The sequence below is a fragment of the Lissotriton helveticus genome, assembly GCF_964261635.1.
Source record: "Lissotriton helveticus chromosome 1_1 unlocalized genomic scaffold, aLisHel1.1 SUPER_1_unloc_19, whole genome shotgun sequence".
In the NCBI taxonomy this organism is placed as follows: Eukaryota; Metazoa; Chordata; class Amphibia; order Caudata; family Salamandridae; genus Lissotriton; species Lissotriton helveticus.
Genome location: NW_027611658.1, coordinates 2907457 through 2925048, shown reverse-complemented (window position 1 = coordinate 2925048; position 17592 = coordinate 2907457). Strand labels below are relative to the sequence as shown.

The 17592-nt window shown below is 42.5% G+C and overlaps 1 protein-coding gene across 1 annotated transcript in view; it reads right to left on the bottom strand.

The window, feature by feature from the left end:
* LOC144805697 (uncharacterized) overlaps window positions 1-17592 on the bottom strand; it is a 171276-nt gene that overhangs the window by 137298 nt on the left and 16386 nt on the right. The window contains 2 exon segments of the mRNA XM_078672203.1: window positions 14952-15517; window positions 15722-15830. Of these exon segments, the coding sequence (XP_078528329.1) occupies window positions 14952-15517; window positions 15722-15830 (675 nt within the window).

The window sequence follows — 17592 nt, the reverse complement described above, 5'->3', positions numbered from 1 at the left end:
CATAGTTACTAGTACATAAAAAGCGAATGGTGACAGTATGTTAACATGCTGTAAATGAATAAGAGTTAGCAACACTTATAAGCAGCCGCGGGCCGTGGAGGGAGTTACGGTGGGGCAGGGAGGCGGGGAGGGGGAGGGGCAGGGTAGAGAGGGCTCCACCCTGCTTCTCCCCCTCCCCGCCTCCCTGCCTCATCGTAACTCCCTCCACGGCCCGCGGCTGCTTATATCTCACCCTCCCTAATACACATATTATATTATTTGCTAAGAAGGTCTCTTTGTGTTGGTTTAGGGCGTGCCCATACTTTAGTGTCTTAGATTTGAAGGAATCACATCAGCATACACCAGCTCTCTCTTCATGTGAACCGCATCAACTGTTGTGTATGTGTGTTCGGCAAAGCAATATAAAACCCGCCTCATGCCCAGAATTGGCAGAAGTTGCACTTATGTTATGAGTATGAAGTCGTGGAGATCAGACCTCATAACAATTCTGTATTGTGTTGTTCTTGAAACTTTAGCACTCGCTGTACAGATATAGTTTAACAAGCAAAGCAGATAGTAGAGCAATAACATATTATTCTCATGTAAACCACGATGAACTACTAGGTGGAAAGCTAAAGCAACAACTAAGTGTCGTGTGCAGAAGTTGCAAAAAAGGAAAAATGGCGTTTAAACCGGTAATGAGCCCATGCTAACTTAACACGGTGTAAAGATATCCAGGACCTAGATGACACCTCCCCATGATCCGGAAACGAACTGAATAAGATAATAGAAGTGCCATCTCATGAGAGCAGATTGCAAGTTTATATGTGGACGGTCCGCAAGGTAAAGCATTAAAAACTAGGAAAATTTAATGCTAAAGAAAAATAAAACAGCCAAGTACTTTATCGAGTCTTAAGCCAATAGGCAAGGTAAATAATAAAAACTTGAAAAATAAGTCAATGAATTGTCAATGAAATGCTAGTACTCAGCATATCAAACATGAAAAAGGTCTATGACATAACTGTGTATGCAAAATAAGCTGCAACAGCCTCCAATAGGAAGTCACCGTCTTCATCCGAAAACAGTTCAGCCATCCAATTTAAAAGCGGAAAAGAACATACGTGCTCTCCCAGCACCGGATCCTCTATCACCATCAGAGGACAGCTCGGTGGGTTTTCAAGAAAGCTCTGTTCCAAGAAAGACTGTGCTGCCGCCAGTAAATTCCAGGGACCAAATAGTCCATGCATCAATGCCACAGCCATAATCCTTTCGCCAGGACAAACCAACTCGTGAGTAATGATAGGAGTCATCAGCTGATTAAAGTCGACGTCAGGAGAAACCGGTCCGCAGAGACACAAATCCATGGCCCAATCGAAATCACAGGTCAGGCAGTGAAATACAGGCTGGACACAGGTGAAGTAGGAGAATCGAAAAGATAATCCATATGCCGTGCTTAATATCGCCAACGGCATTGTGCCATAATATTCTAGCATGCGATTGCGGAACAGTGTCAGCAGCTGCAGGGTGGGAGGTTGCATAGGAGGGACATCCATATTTAAAAATGTAAAAAAGCACAAGAGCGTCCGCTGGTAATGCAAGTAAAAATGCCAATCCACGAAGCAGAGTGGAGAAAATACAATGAAAGAAAGCAGGGATGACTCCAAAGATTTTCTCAAATGAAGTCACGAGACCACTGGTAACAACTTTAAAAAAGTGCGCCAGGGCCTTTGTGGAGGATGCGTTAAAGATAGTCCGAACCATCTTGCTGAAATTGAAAGGCAAATGTGAATTGAAAAGGGTCTGCACCTCTGTACGGGTGTTCGCTATGTGAAGCACGAAAGTTTCACGGGCCGAACTCAAGGCCACCTCTCTCTGAGACAAAAGAGCTCTTATTCTTGCCATGCCGTTGAAATCTCTCCCAAGGTTGGTATTTGTGGCCAAATTGAAAACTCCCTATGTTCATGTGTGGGAGGAAATAGAACATTTCTGCAGCAAATAACCCGTTCACTTACTGTTACGATAAAAGGAATACTTTTAATTAACTCAGAACAATCTTCATTATTGAGCATCAAATAACTACCATTTTCCAACAACTTGAACGTGGGGATGATAGCAGGAACTGGCGTGCCTTGCAACACGCAAGCCATATTTGGTCGGTGTTTGTTGCATGAACCGTGTAACTGTATGTGCCTACACATTAGTGAATGATCTGGCGTCTCAGTGCATTCCTCTCCATTCAGATAAACTTCTTGATCATCTTTGAAACATCTGTATGTGTATGGAAGCGACCAGACCTCATGAAGAAAAGCACTACCTAAAGGTTCATAACGACCTATTGGTATATATTTCATACAATTTGAAAACTTATATAAAGCAAAAGGCAGCGTTATTAAACCGTGGATAAGGCACGTTGCCAAAAAACCCGCAATCCTCTGCTGATGATGTCACTGAGCATGTCATGAATGATGTAATATGTGACATCATCAGCAGTGGATTACGGGTAATAGTATCTCTAGTTTACTCCCCTATAGCTGTCTTTCTTTTAACATAAGTGTCTGTTTCCTTCCCTTATACTTACTGTTTTTGGTTCGCTTCCGGTTCGCGTACCGGCGAGCGAACTGGGAAGCGAACTAAGAGAAATAGAGGTTGGCACAGTTCCAAATATTGTACCAATTTTTTAATAACGGGGAGGTAGTTCTGAAAAGAACTTTTTTTTTTATTTTTCTGAACATTTTTTTACTTTTTTTGAATTTTTCTGAACAGTTTTATATTTTTTTGGGTTTTTCTTGGAGGGGGCAATGAAAACGATTCATTGTAAAGGGCTCAACAGGAGCAACAAAACAAAAAAAAGTATTTATTATTTTGGGCGTTTCGTACAAACTTGCATATGATAGTCAATAGCTCTGTTGATCAGAGTGATGCTTCTTTCTCCGTAGCAAATGAATCCATCGCAAAATACGCAGATGTGTTTTACTTCACCAAATCTCATTTGTATATTTGGCACCATCTCCCTGCCCTCTGGTCCCGTTACTTCCGGTACAACAGATCTTCTGGCCATAATAGGGAGATTATCTAGGTCGTTCCGAAACTGTGCAGCACTGTAGTTGTTAGGATGCCACCTAGTCATATGGCGATGCATTGTGTAGTTTCCGAAACTGTATTTTTTCTCGGTTCCTCTGGACAGTCTATCTTGACATATAAGGCAAGTTACGTATCTTGCATTTACTTTTTTCTGACCTTTGGGAATTTTAAAAAATTGCCAAATGAAGTTTTCTTTCCGGTGAGACGTCCTGGGCTCCTCAGGCAAAAACTGCCTCTCTTCGTGCTCGTCGTTCTGTTCCTCTTCTTCCTCTTCTTGTTGAATTATAACTTGAGCAGGTGGTCCACTCTTCCTTGGAGGTGGTGGAGGTGGTGGGGAAGCACCAGCTGAAGCTACTAAAGAAGCCATTGCTCAGTGATCACAAAGGGTCTTTCTCTCACAATGATGAAAGTCAGAGTGAGGAAAGAAGGAGGGATTTTCATCATTTGGGAAAAACAAGAGTTCTCAACCAATGAAAAGTGTTCATTTTAGATTATATGACCTAGTCTTACATCATTAGGAAACCAAAAGTGAAATGAACCAATGAAAAGTGTTATTACCAAGTCACATGACCTGCTGTGTTTACGTTAAGCACTTTGCAGGGCCTCCCGGTTTGCTTCCAGAAACCTGCGCTTTGCGACTCGCTTCGCGTACCAGTTCGCTAACGTAGCACGTCATATGACGTATCACGCGACAACGTGAAACGTCATGCGGACGGGAGGCGTCACGATGTTGTTTTCTAACGCGGCACTTGCGGTAAAGAAACGTTTACCGGCTCGCGGTCTATTTCGCGGCATCAAGGTCAGCTAACGGGAAGCTTCCCGATTCGCGAAGCGGGAACGAAGAAAAAAAAATATTAAAAAAAAAAATTATTCATAAACATATAAAATATATTTTTGGATTTAAAGAAGAATACATTTTACAGCTACAGATATTAGCTGTTAAAAAACCAATGAAATTCACTGAAAAAACCATAGGTTATAGACCATATATAGTTAGGAATTAGCATTTACAAAACCTTGAAAATTCACAGAAAAAACCATAGGTTATAGACCATATATAGTTAGGAATTAGCATTTAGAAAACCTTATTTTACTCACACAAAACCATTGAAATTCCATATATAGTTAGTTGCACTAACTATATATCGCGCATCCGCAATCCACTGCTGATGATGTCACATATTACATCATTCATGACATGGTCAGTGACATCACTGATGACATCACTGATGACATCTCAAATGACATCACTGATGACATCTCATTTGACATCAATGACCACATCACTGATGATATCATTCATGTGACAATACAATGCATCTCCTCACATTTTAATATAACCTCTGTTACAACCAGTGTTAAATACAGAGTATAATTTTTGAAACCATTGACACACCAATACTAGTTACTACATACGCACTCACTGATTCCTACGTCTACACACACATTCACTCATTCATCCATACAATCATTCATACATACAATCACTCATCTTTACAACACTATCATATGCACTCATACACCTATACAGACATTTACACTCTGTTGCTCATCCATGGAGTTACTCACACACCTAGTCAGTCATGCAAAGAATCAATCACACCTCCATTTTCTAATCTATACAGTTAAACATAGAGCACCGTACATTTTCAAACATATACTAACACATACTTACTCTCTTATACAATCACTGATACAAGTACACATTGATCTGCACAGAGTCACACACCTCCCAACCAGCCACACACACACTCAGTCTCCCATACAAATACTTGGCCAACCAATCAATAACCCATATAGCCACTCATATAGCTACTGATCAACACATGCAGCAGCTTGCACAACAACAGACATACTGATGCAAACTTTCACACAGTTTAGTCACTAACCTATGCATTCAGTAGGACGCATTTAATCACTCACTCATACAGTCAACCACGCACCTACTAAAACCTTCATTCAGACACTTATACATCTACTCATTCTTCAATATGTAAAACATATTTTAACTTTACAGAAACATACAGTCACTGGATGTTGTCATTAGTGATGTCATTTGAGATGTCATCAGTGATGTCATCAGTGATGTCACTGACCATGTCATGAATGATGTAATATGTGACATCATCAGCAGTGGATTGCGGATGCGCGATATATAGTTAGTGCAACTAACTATATATGGAATTTCAATGGTTTTGTGTGAGTAAAATAAGGTTTTCTAAATGCTAATTCCTAACTATATATGGTCTATAACCTATGGTTTTTTCAGTGAATATATATATATATATATATATATATATATATATATATATATATATATATATATATATATAAGGCCTAGAAGTTAATTTGCTTCAAAGAAATTGGATTTCCCAAGGGGAGGCACTTGCACTAACCTGACACTTCTTTATGCAGATGACGCAGTCCTATTACCAGCCCCTGGATACCCTCACGGGTGAGAAGCCGTGCTCTACAAATCTGAGCATTATTATGAATATTATTAAATAGGACATCAATGAGCCTTCAAAAAGCCCTGGATACCTTTGTGGAGTGTGTCATCCCTAGATTTGCATATTAATCAGCAGAAGTCAAGTTCAAAAGATACTTTATTCGGTTTAAATCACAAAAACCATAAAAGTGTACAAGCATTAAAAGTCCACAGGCCACCAGACTGGATAGTAAATACTAAAATATAACATAGATACAAAACAGGGAGTAACCCCTGAAATATATAGTACATGGTGGCAAGAGTTTAAAATCAACAACATGAGCGATAGTAACCTAATTGGGAAATACATACAATAGTTGATATTTATAAAAAGTCCCCTAGGACCAAGCGATCTTTTTGCCAAGTCTCACTGCTATAGTTAAAAATGTTGCCACATTATAAATGACCCATATTTCTGTCAACAGTTGGAGGTACAACAAAGCTGGCTTCACTTGCCTAAAGCCCTTTCCTTTTAACAATGGTATAATAAATTTTAATCTAATACCCTTGAAATGATCACAAAAGAACAGAAAGTGAGCCGTGTCCATAATTGAGCAGCCATCACATTTGCATAGAACTAAGTCCATGCTCCTGGTCCAAACAGGGCGGCCAGAAATTAAAAGATGAATTTTGTTAAGTCGGAACCTCGTTAACAAATACCTATGGTTGGCATTATTCACAACTTTAGGATACAGTTCCGGTTCGGGGTCAGGTGAAACGATCAGCTGGTGGGTCCTAACAGAGGGTTTAAGCAGCTCCCTGCCCTCTCTGTCCATTCCTCTGTTTAGCAAAAAAGTGTTTTTGACCCATTTCAGATCCCCTTTCACCAAGTTTAAGGGTTTATCGAACAATTCGGGCCGTCCTAGTTTTTCACACATTTGTTGCACGTACTTCAACCAGGGGATCTTTTCCCAATGGTCCAACAGTAGACAATCCCTTAAAATTTCATGGTTTACCTCAAGCTCTGGGTTTAACCAGACTGCCAACCATTTTAGTAAAGGGGCCATGGCAATTTTATCCTCCAGGTAACCCATGCCACACTCCTGATGAACTATATAGTTTGCGGTGGATTTTGGGAGGGAAAGAAGTGTTTTTAAAAAATTGTCCTCTGTGACCTGAAGCGATGAGACCTGCTTAAAGCCCCACAGGTCGGCCCCGTACGTGGCGATTGCAGTACATTTGGAAGCGTATACTTTTAGTACTGCCTCAATGGGCTTCACCCCTAATTTGCGGGAGAAACTTAGCACTGCCGAGATTGAACGTGCCAAGGATGTTTTTTTCTCCACCAGTTGGGGATGCCACGTGGAGCCTTCATCGAAGACCACCCCCAGATAGGGAAATCTAGAAACTCGTGACAACTTGTGTTTGTTACAAAATAATGACATCAATTTGGACTTTGCTTTGTGACCTACTACCATAACATGAGACTTGCCAAAGTTAACGCTTAGATCAAGATTATCCATAAAAACATAAAAGGAGTTCAGCAGGCATTGGAGTCCTACTGCAGTTCTAGCTAGGAGGGCAGCGTCATCCGCATACAGTAGGGCAGGCAGTAAATATTTCCCAGCCCTCGGGATGTCCTTGCAAACTACACCCAAAGCTTTACCTAGGTCATTAATATATAGTGTGAAGAGCAGGGGAGCAAGGATGCACCCCTGTCTCACACCATTAATAATACTAATTTTTTCCGTGCAGTTCCCCTTTCTATCGTAACGGACCGTTGCAGTGAGGTCCCTATGGAGGTCTGCTAGGAAATATACTATGTTAGGGTCAGCAGAAGTCATTTGTAATGCTCTGTTGGACAAGGAAATGTAAATCTAAAACTGTTATCATTGAGGGACCTCCAGTTGCCAAAGTAAAGAGTTTTAGGTCGAGACTAGAGTCAGCGCATAAGCGCAGCTCTGGGGATGATCTGTGGTAGTTCAGTATAGGAGAGAAGCCCCACCCATATTTGTCATTGGCTTGTGTCTTTGTCCTTTGTAAATGCTGTCTTCTGATTCATTATGAGGCTTGTTAGTCCCTCCTTAGTACGGCCATGTCGTCATTTGTAACCTCCCATAGCTACTGGCCCCTTTACATGGTTGTTACATGGTATGTGTACTTTTATATTTATTGTGTTTCTTCTACATTAGGCGCCAAAACCTGCTTGCTTACATTCAGCGGGCCATGCCCGCTTTCACGTTTGCAGCAGCCAGCCTGGCCCGCCACTCTTTCCTGGACTTGGAGCCGGAACTGTAGCCTCTGGAGACAGGCAGGAGTCGTGGCTGCATGCTGGCAGGATCAGTCCGTACTGCTGCAACACTTTGCCCGGATCTCTCCTGTTTTCTTTCCCTGGCTCCGCTGGGGGCTCGGGCTAGCCTCGCATGACTGTGCCCGGGTTGAGTGCAAAGGTAAGCTGTGGCATAAAAATGACTGTGTGCTTTGGGAGGACCTGGGGGGTGGTGCCCTGTGGGGATGGTAACCTACATGTCTCCAGCCTCATCCAGCAGGTGGTGACCCACTACAGGAAGGCCATTACGAAGGTGAGTCCTCGAGCGCCGGGGGAGTACAACATGGCGCTGCCCGGGGGCGGGTGAGGGGGAGGGCCGGCAGATCACTTCGGGGAGGGCAGCGAAGCCCCAAGAGATATGCTCTCTGCTGCTGTCCTGGGATTCAAGGAGAGGCCGGGGCGCTTGGAATCCCCCACAATGTTTACTTTATGATAGAGGTCAACGAAAAACACAATAAAAGGCCAATACTGTTGATCAGTATTTGATAAGACTTTAGAATATTGTTAATTTATTGTTCCCGTAGAGCACATATGCAACGAGATACAGGATCCCCGTAATATTTATAAATTTATGCTTCGAATATACACGTGCACATTATCTGCCAGTTAATCTGCCCACACTGGCAAGCAGTGGATTATCGGAAACAAGAAGTAAGCAAAGTTGCTGAAAACCTACAAAATTGCTTGCTTGTTGGTATTCACAAATGTTTGCAAGGAACATTCCCACCTTCTATATGACAGTAGAAATACGTGCACGCCAATTCATGGTTGGAGTGTTTAAAAGTTAATATACTAACTGCGATCATGAGTGTAATGGGGCAGTGTCAAAGGCATGGCTACAAACATCACAACATCCTGTAAATATTTTGTAGACCTCTCATCTACAGGTAACTGGAGATAAAATATTTCTTCCAACTACACACTTAACGATCATGTTATGTGATTTCTAAAGAATAGACGGTTGATATTCAAAGGTAATATTTTAGGTGATTGCTAAAGAATAGATTGTTGATGTTGAAAGGCATCCTCAATAAGGGTGAAGGTAGAAATTTTCGTTCACCTGTCACAGTTTGTTCGGCTGTCGGGTCTCTGCTGTGACAGATATCGTAGCAGGATTAGAATTTGTGACATAGTGGCAAGGCAAACATCTCTGCTCTTTGTGCGTAGCCCAACTAATCTGTCTCTCTATGGTTGGAGCCTGCGGCCGATATGCAGGGGCGCTGGAATTATGTGGCAGGAGAGCACCAAACTATGCGGAGGTGTTGAGTAAATTATGCAGCAAGAAAAGGCAAATTATGGGGCATCATTGTTTCCTCATTTTTAGATGGAGCCTGGGCAGCACATGCGGTTCTCTGCGGCATGCTGTATTGGGGCAGGGAATTGAATCCCTGCCCATATTTGTCATTGGCTTGTGTCATTGCCCTTCGTAAATGCTGGCTTATGATTCGTTAATAGGCTTGTTAGTCCCCCCTTAGTACGACCTTTTTCTTCATTTGTAACCTCCCAGGAGAACTTGCCCTTTTACTTCAGTTGCTACACGGTATGTCTTTTTTTATTCTGTAAGCACTATTTTCTTTAATCAGTTTCTCCAAATGCAAGCACAACATGCTTTCCTGCAACATTCAGCATGCCATACGCGCTTTAACCATCCGATTAGCCCAGAACAATGGCGAACGCTTCTTTGAATAGGTCTCGCATTTACAAGAGTTTGAGCTATTGGCATCATAAATGACAATGCCTTTTATTTATGTGTTAATTAGCAAAACAAATAAATAAAAGGTATTGTCATTTACAATGCCAATAGCTTAAACTCTCGCGAATATGAGAAATATTGCATTGCAAATGCTTGTTGTTTTTTGGGGTTGCCCTTCAATCGACAAACTAACTGGGAGTTCTTGATGGTGTGGACGATACAACAAACTAACAGAACCGTGGAAGCACATTTTCACTCAGCAGCACAGTTAGGTCATAGGCCAGTGAGGGAAATGATCACTTTATATAAAGCAAAGTGTCTTTCGATAGCCTCGTATGGGGCCGGTGTTTGGGGGATGTGTGATAGTTATAGACTCCAAACAGCAGAGAGCATTATTCTCCGAAGACTCTTGATGATGCCACAGGGCGCACCAATTTTATTGTGTCACTAGGGAGTGTGCTTACATTTTGTGTGGCATATCCTGGGTCTGGCCACACTTATTATGGTTAAAAATTTTGCAAACTCTGGCGCTAGGATTCTCTAAATGCATTCTTCAGGAATGACTGACCTTGGATAATTCTTGTTATTCCTTAAGTAGGGTATTTTAAGCACACTCTTAGTAGGCTGGGAGCTTTAGAGCTTTTTAAGAACCCCAACCAATTTGCCCGCTCAGTTAGAGATCAGATAAAACCGCCATTTTAGGACCAGGCGCAGCGTACGCACTGCAACAAGCTGCTCAGCTTCCCTCTCTGGCAAATTACTTTGCTTTAACATCTGGCAACAAGCTGGAATTTTACTTCTCTTGTATTTAAAGTGCCCAACATAGGTTTTATTTGAACAGGCTTTGATTGTGGTCCCTGCATTTTCTCTTTGCTTCCTACATCAAGGGGTTTGGTTTGAGAACCTTCATTTTGCCCTTAGTTACAGCAAAGCACATTGCCCTTTCTGTTTTACTGAGCACTTTATAAATCAGTGAGAACGCGTTTGTTTATTTCCTCATAGTTGTACTTCTTTTCAGGGAGGTTTTAGATTGCTGCAGCACCTTGACCCACCTGAGATTTGCTTTGCTGTGATCAGTTTCATTAGAGGGTCACTTATAATTAGGAAAAGATACTGCTAATGGGTTGGGCTTTGGTCTTGGTCGTGGGATTTAAGTTATCGACATTTTATACCATGTTTATATTTGTTGAGATCCTGAATGTGTTTATCTATGTGTTTTAATAAATGAAATTTGAGTCTAATATGTTTGTAACTTGTACTTTTATGGCCTATGTAATCCAAATAAAGTTTTATGTCTGTCTGATATGCCGTAATTGTGCCAACGCAGCTGTAACAATATTGTTACCACTGACTTGCTCTTGACAATAATCCGGTATCACAGCTTTAGCTGAGGCCCCCAATTCCTAGTCTCATCATTCACTTAGCACCCAGGGCGTCTCATCATTGCAGACACATACATACATGCCACCGTTACCACTTAGTTCATTCCTGGAGAACCACACATGTCACTGCAAATCCAGGGCTTGCTACCAGCCACAGCAAGCTCCAGCACATGGCCAAATGTGGGTGGCGACCTGGGGACTGGTGTCTGAGTGACCCAAGAGCTGCCTCGCACGAAGCCTAGCAACAGACATCTGTCTGTCCCTTGCTTCATGGTAATGGAGGACCACGGGTGTATCTTGTGGGATCACACACAACGTTAACTAGGATGCTTCACGACTCCATTCACTAGTGCTATTGCTTCGATATAATGGTTTGGGGGCAAGCCTTGTGCGCTCACAAATGGCACAGAGTCCAGGGTCATCAGACTATATTAAGCCAACCAATACGTTCAGTGAAGGAAAAGGTCCAAGAGACAAAGGTGTTCCCAAAGCAATTACACTATTAAATATCAAAAGTTGTCTTCTGAAATATCAATTCAAAATAGTAGGCAAGGTGCACAGCAATTTGGTTGAAAACTTTCTACTTTAACTGTGTTGTTATTTTTAGTGTGGTTGGGTGCTCCTACAGGTAACGTGTCCGTCCGGCACGTTAAGGATTTGTTGCTAAGTGCGTGCATACATGAATTATGAATGCATCCCTGCAGTTTAGGGCACTCCTTAGGTTCTGTATATCAGACTCCCAGACACATTTTCTATCTCACTGTCTTTTATTTTTCAATATCGTTCATTTGATATTCTTAGTCATATCAACGAAGGTTCAACGTTCATAACATTTTGTTCAAGTAATGAAATCCATCTGTATTTTGTACATGCTCCAATGCATTTCGGGCTGCACAGCCCGTTTTCCAGGAGCTCTACGAGAATCAAAAATTGAGATATAACCAATCATTAACATGTGTAACTCACTATCTTAACAAACATAAGCGCGCAGGGCCATGTGAATTCATGCATACGCGAGTGTAAAAAAAACCCGAGTGTTCGAAAAGTGAACAAGCGGCGACTCGTGGATAAAAACACCATGCAAGTGTGTGAACGTCTATTTCACTGTTCAAGATGGTTTTTTCAATAGCTTCAATACCCCCTTTGTGGGGAATCGATGTATATAAAGACTTAACATCTGCTGTGCATAGGAGAAGAGTCTCACCGTCTTCGTGTGACACATTTGCAAGTCTGTTGAGGAACTCAGTGGTGTCCCTCACGTAACTTTTCATGAGTTTACCAGCCGGCTGGAGGTATTTATCGAGGAACTTCCCCACCGGTTCATGGAGTGATCCCCTGGTGGATACTATCGGTCTGAATGGAGGGTCGTTGATGTTTTTGTGAATTTTAGGAATCATATGAATTAATGGACTCTTGGGATGATCTAACAACAAAAATGTCCTTGTCCTTTCGTCGATCGTTCCTAGTTCCAAACGTACTCACTCTATCCAATATTACACACACTTTATTCCCGATTGCAACATGGCCGCCGCAATAGTCGGCCGCATGTAGTCAGTTTTTTCGTTCGTTTAACCACGTGACCCGACTATGGCCAATCCCCCCCGTTCACGTTTGTTATTTCACTTTCCACTCGGGACCTCTACCAAACACCTCATCACCACGAAGATTAGAAGCTGTCGTTTATCAAGTAAGTCGGTGTTTGACCGCCACGTTGAAATCGTTGCCTCCCTTATGTGGGACCCATATGTGACACGTACGTATATTTACGATGTTTTACCTCCTTTGTTTCAGCCCCAGTTCGCATTGAACTTCCTGAAGTCCTCTAAGTAAGTTCACACACTTGCATGGTGTTTTTATCCACGAGTCGCCGCTCGTTCACTTTTCGAACACTCAGGTTTTTTTTACACTCGCATATGCATGAATTCACATGGCCCTGCGCGCTTATGTTTGTTAAGATAGTGAGTTACACATGTTAATGATCAATTTTTGATTTTCGTAGAGCTCCTGGAAAAAGGGCTGTGCAGCCCGAAATGCATTGGAGCATGTACAAAATACAGATGGATTTCATTGCTTGAACAAAATGTTATGAACGTTGAACCTTCGTTGATATGACTAAGAATATCAAATGAACGATATTAAAAAATAAAAGACAGTGAGATAGAAAATTTGTCTGGGAGTCTTATATACAGAACCTAAGGAGTCTTCTGAAATATCAACATTGCAAATTGTACTTGTAACGCTTGCCCTTCTCTAATAAACAAAGTGATGGAGCGAACTACATACTGGAATGCCTCACATCTGAGGGACTGGTGGTGGGAGGGCTGCAGGGGAGCCTAAGCTCCTCCCCGCCCTCTTCCGGGACAGACTAATCACCAGGCTGGAAATAGGCACTCTGGAGATACTTCAAACTCATCAGGGCGTTCAGCTCATCACCACATAAAACAGGCGGGGAGATTAGTTTATTAGCAAAGGTTTATTGCATAAGATAAGTCATTCTTGGCAAACAACTCCCTGCGATAGTGTCATTTGTTTAGTTGTCAATCTCACCCCTCACACTAGAACAGGACAACAACTGACCTCACAAAACACATCACAGCATGCGATGAAATACTCCTTACAGTGTCTATATCAGACAATCTGCTTTGTTTTGTATTGTATGTGAAAGTTAGTTTTTGGGTATTTAATTCTCACCAGAATAGCGGCCAAACTCCGGCCGACTTCTACCATATGGTTTGCTTTGCCCAGGCATTAACCCATTCTGGTCCGAGGTGGAACCTGAGCTCACACAGAGTTGGCAGGTTCTACACAACCCCTTACGTCTTCCCTGGGTGTATTTAATCGTTTGGACGGCTCTAGAGCGGACAAACATTTTCTGGGAACGCTGGTCGCTGTGGCTAAACGAGATATTGCAGCAGCCTGGGCCCAGCCCAACTCCACTACCCTGCAAAAGTCTCGCCGGGGAGTGGATTGGTGCACGGCCCAAGAGGAACCCCTCTTTGAGACACATGGTTGTCCTGCGAGGTTCCACAGGGTTTGGGTCAAATGGCTGAACCTACTGTTTTAAATCGACAGCTTTGGCTCTTCCATGTAACGGGGTGCTGCTTTCCAGCTAGGGTGGCTTGCATAAATACTCCTGCCCTAACAGTGAGGTTTTTTACTGTCTGTTGGAGATGGAATTGGCTTTACTGTGTAAGATGTATGCTGTTTTTTTGTTTGTTTGTTTTTCAAAATGATAATAGTAACAAAAATAATTCTCATCAGAACAAACCATCTCAAAACATTATGAATTGTGTAACGGTCTCGGCAGCTGAAACTGCAGAATGATATGTTTGGTGCCACCTTTGTAAGTTGTTAGAATCTGGACAGCCATGAATCCTCTTTTGATCTCTCAGCCTGGATGGGTTGTACAGAATATTTACACAGCAGGTCCGAAGATACTGATAGGGAGTAGATGTTCCTGCTTTAGTGATGAAAGGAGTTTATATTTTTTGTCCTCAAGTGGTTATTGATTCCTATTTCTTCTCCTTGTTTCTTTTTCCTACGTGCTCAGGTCTTTCAATAATTTTTTGTTGAATCCTAGAAGTTATGTCTATCAGGATAGTTTATGATCCACACTTGGTAACATGTCCTCAACACTGCACACATTTCATGAGAGTCGGACAGGTTTAATTCGCAGTGAAGCAGCCTCTGTGAAGTTCGTTGCTTGGTGAAGTGACGTTAGTGACGTTGAAGAAGCTACATTCTGTTTGGAGACGCTGCGAACATTAGAGTTTGTCCTTTAACTCAAAGCTCTTCTGACATTCAGAGGAAAGGGAGGATCTCAGCCCGGAAGGATCGTTAGATGTCATAGGAGGTCTAACTTCAGCTGTAGATTCTTAGATGATGTAAAATATCAGATTTCTTTTTCTAAATGAAGGTTTTTTGGCAGTGCTTCAAGAAGGCTTCCATCTTGTATGTGTTACTTGAGTTTGCTGAGCACCACCTTTTGTTTACAGCAGTTTCCATATCCTGTACGGCGTCATGGCCGTCACCTGTGTGTTCTTTGATGGCGTACAAGGCTTGCCTTAAGATCAAAGCTCTTGCTACACACAGTGCAGTGATAAAGCCTCTGGCCTGTGTGTACGCTTTGATGCCGTACAAGGGTCGCCTTCTGAGAAAACCTCTTCTCACACACAGTGCAGTGATAAGGCCGCTCTCCTGTGTGTATGCTTTGATGGCGTACAAGGTCTGCCTTAAGAGTAAAGCCCTTGGAACACACAGTGCAGTGATACAGCCTCTCTCCTGTGTGTACGCTTTGATGCTGTACAAGGGTCGCCTTCCTAGAAAACCTCTTGGAACAAACTGTGCAGTGAAAAGGCCTCTCTCCGGTGTGTGTTATTTAATGCAGTACAAGGCTTGCCTTCTGAGAAAAGTGTTTGGAACACTCAATGCAGTGATAAGGCTGCTCTTCGGTGTGTGTTCTTTGATGCCGTACAAGGTTTGCCTTCTGAGACAAGGGTTTGGAACACACAGTGCAGTGATAAGGCTTCTCTCCTGTGTGTACGCTTTGATGTTGTAGAAGATTTCCCTTCTGAGTAAAACTTTTCTCACAAATATTGCAGTGAAAGGGCCGCTCTCCTTTGGGAGTCTTTTCATGTGTTGCCTTATCAGCAAACGTCATTTCATGCTCAGTGTAGGGATACCGATCTTTGTGTGTTTGTTTGTGCAGTAAAAGATGCGTCTTTCCAGTAAATGTCTTCTTACACTCAGCACAGGCATAAGCTCTTAGGCCGGTGCGTATTCTTTTCTGCCTTGCAAGTATTGTTTTATTGTTAAAATTCTCCCTCCTCTGTATTCCTTTGTGTTTTCTTTCATTCATTTTATAAGCAAAATTCTTCCTTCCTCCAGAAGCTTTACGTTTCTCTTTCCCATTCATACTTTCTGTCTGCGACTGATGTGCTGCAGAATGAAATCACTGAAAATTATACATGGGAAATATTTCTTAAAAGAAATGCACGGTTATAATATGAGAAAGGTGGACAGTAATGTCTAGGAAGGAAGGAACATTTTACTACCTGTAAACAATCATTTGCTGCTTGTAGTTCTACCGTTCACATGTGGTGATCTCTCATGGGTTGGGTTCTGACTACTAAAAATAATTAATTTAAGATTGAGTTTTGATCTGGAGAACGACTCGTAATCCCATACCAGAAAGGCATAATGCATCAGCGCGCAGACTACAATTAAAATCATTGTGTTGTTTTCTCCATCGGAGTACGACTGCTTATATGTGTAAAATAAAAAATATAAACTGCTTAATCTGAGCAACCTATATACTTTCCAACCATACAGCAAGTGGGTGATGCATGTGAGCCTGCAACGTGACAAACTGACAGTATTTGCAAGAGAGTAACATTTTCCATTTGCAGCAGCTGTGGCACATCACAGGTTGTGCCATAACTTAAAAGAATCTGTAAGGTCCAGAACGCCGCAGCCAGGCTCATTCTAGGGATACCTCACCACGAACATATGACCCAAAACCTACGAAGCCTCCACTGGCTCACCGTCGAGAAGAGGATCACCTTCATACTCCTCACCCGTGCCTACAAATCCCTCAACAACATCGGACCCACATACCTCAACGACCGAGTATGATGTCCACGTACCCAAGAGGAACCTGTGCTCCACTGACCTCACCCTGGCAGAGGTCCCCCATATCCGAAGAAACAGAAACGGTGGGAGAACCTTCTCCTACATCGCAGCCAAATCCTGGAACGAGCTCTCGGTCAACATCAGACCCTCCACCTCCACATGTTCAGGAAGGACCTCAAGACCTGGCTTTTTGACTGACCCGGAGCTGCTACCTCCCCCCCACCTCCCACCCCAGCGCCTTCAGACACTCGCGGGTGAGTAGCGCGCTCTATAAACCGCTGATTGATTGATTGATTGAAAGGAAAGAATTGCTAATTGAGTTACTAATATGCTTAGAACAATGAAACACTTCTGGGTATCGTCCTTGCATTGATGTCAACAGAGAAATACTTTATGAAAGGATGCACAGAACCACATGTTTCTGCTTTACAATTATCTACTAGAGGTATGTTGGGTAGAAAAGCCATGGGTGCATCTTTATCACACGTGGACTCAGCCTGTAGTATTTCTATGTGGTGTCTCCGCTAGGCCTGGGCGGTAAATTCAGTTCCACTTGCAGGCCCCCTCTACTTTACCAAGCGCTTTATGTATTACAATCCTATACGCTGCCTGAGATCCTCAGGAACCAATCTTATCATAATCCCAAGATTTAAGTTAAAAACCAAGGGAGGGAAAACCTTCTCCTTCCTAGCAGCAAGAGCTTGGAACAGCCTCCCTGTCAATGTCAGGCTAGCCGAAACTGAGAGCAACTTCAGGAAACTCTTGAAAACCTGGGTGTTCCAGCAATCTGATACCTCCGTTCTAGCAGCCATCTGATCCATTTATCACCACCTTTCTTTTCTCTGTACGCTCAGCGCCAAGATGCTCCTTCCGGAGCGATAGCCGCGCTTTACAAATTCCCATAAATATCAAATATCAAATATCAAACTTGCGGCATTTGTGGAATTTGGGTAATTTTGCATTACTCTGAGAAAGTGGTATTGCCAAAACTTCCGAGATCCGCGGCTTCGCAGAATTTTTTGCTTGTTCACGCTTTCAAAATGTGTGTTCGCGAGATATTCTCCCCCCG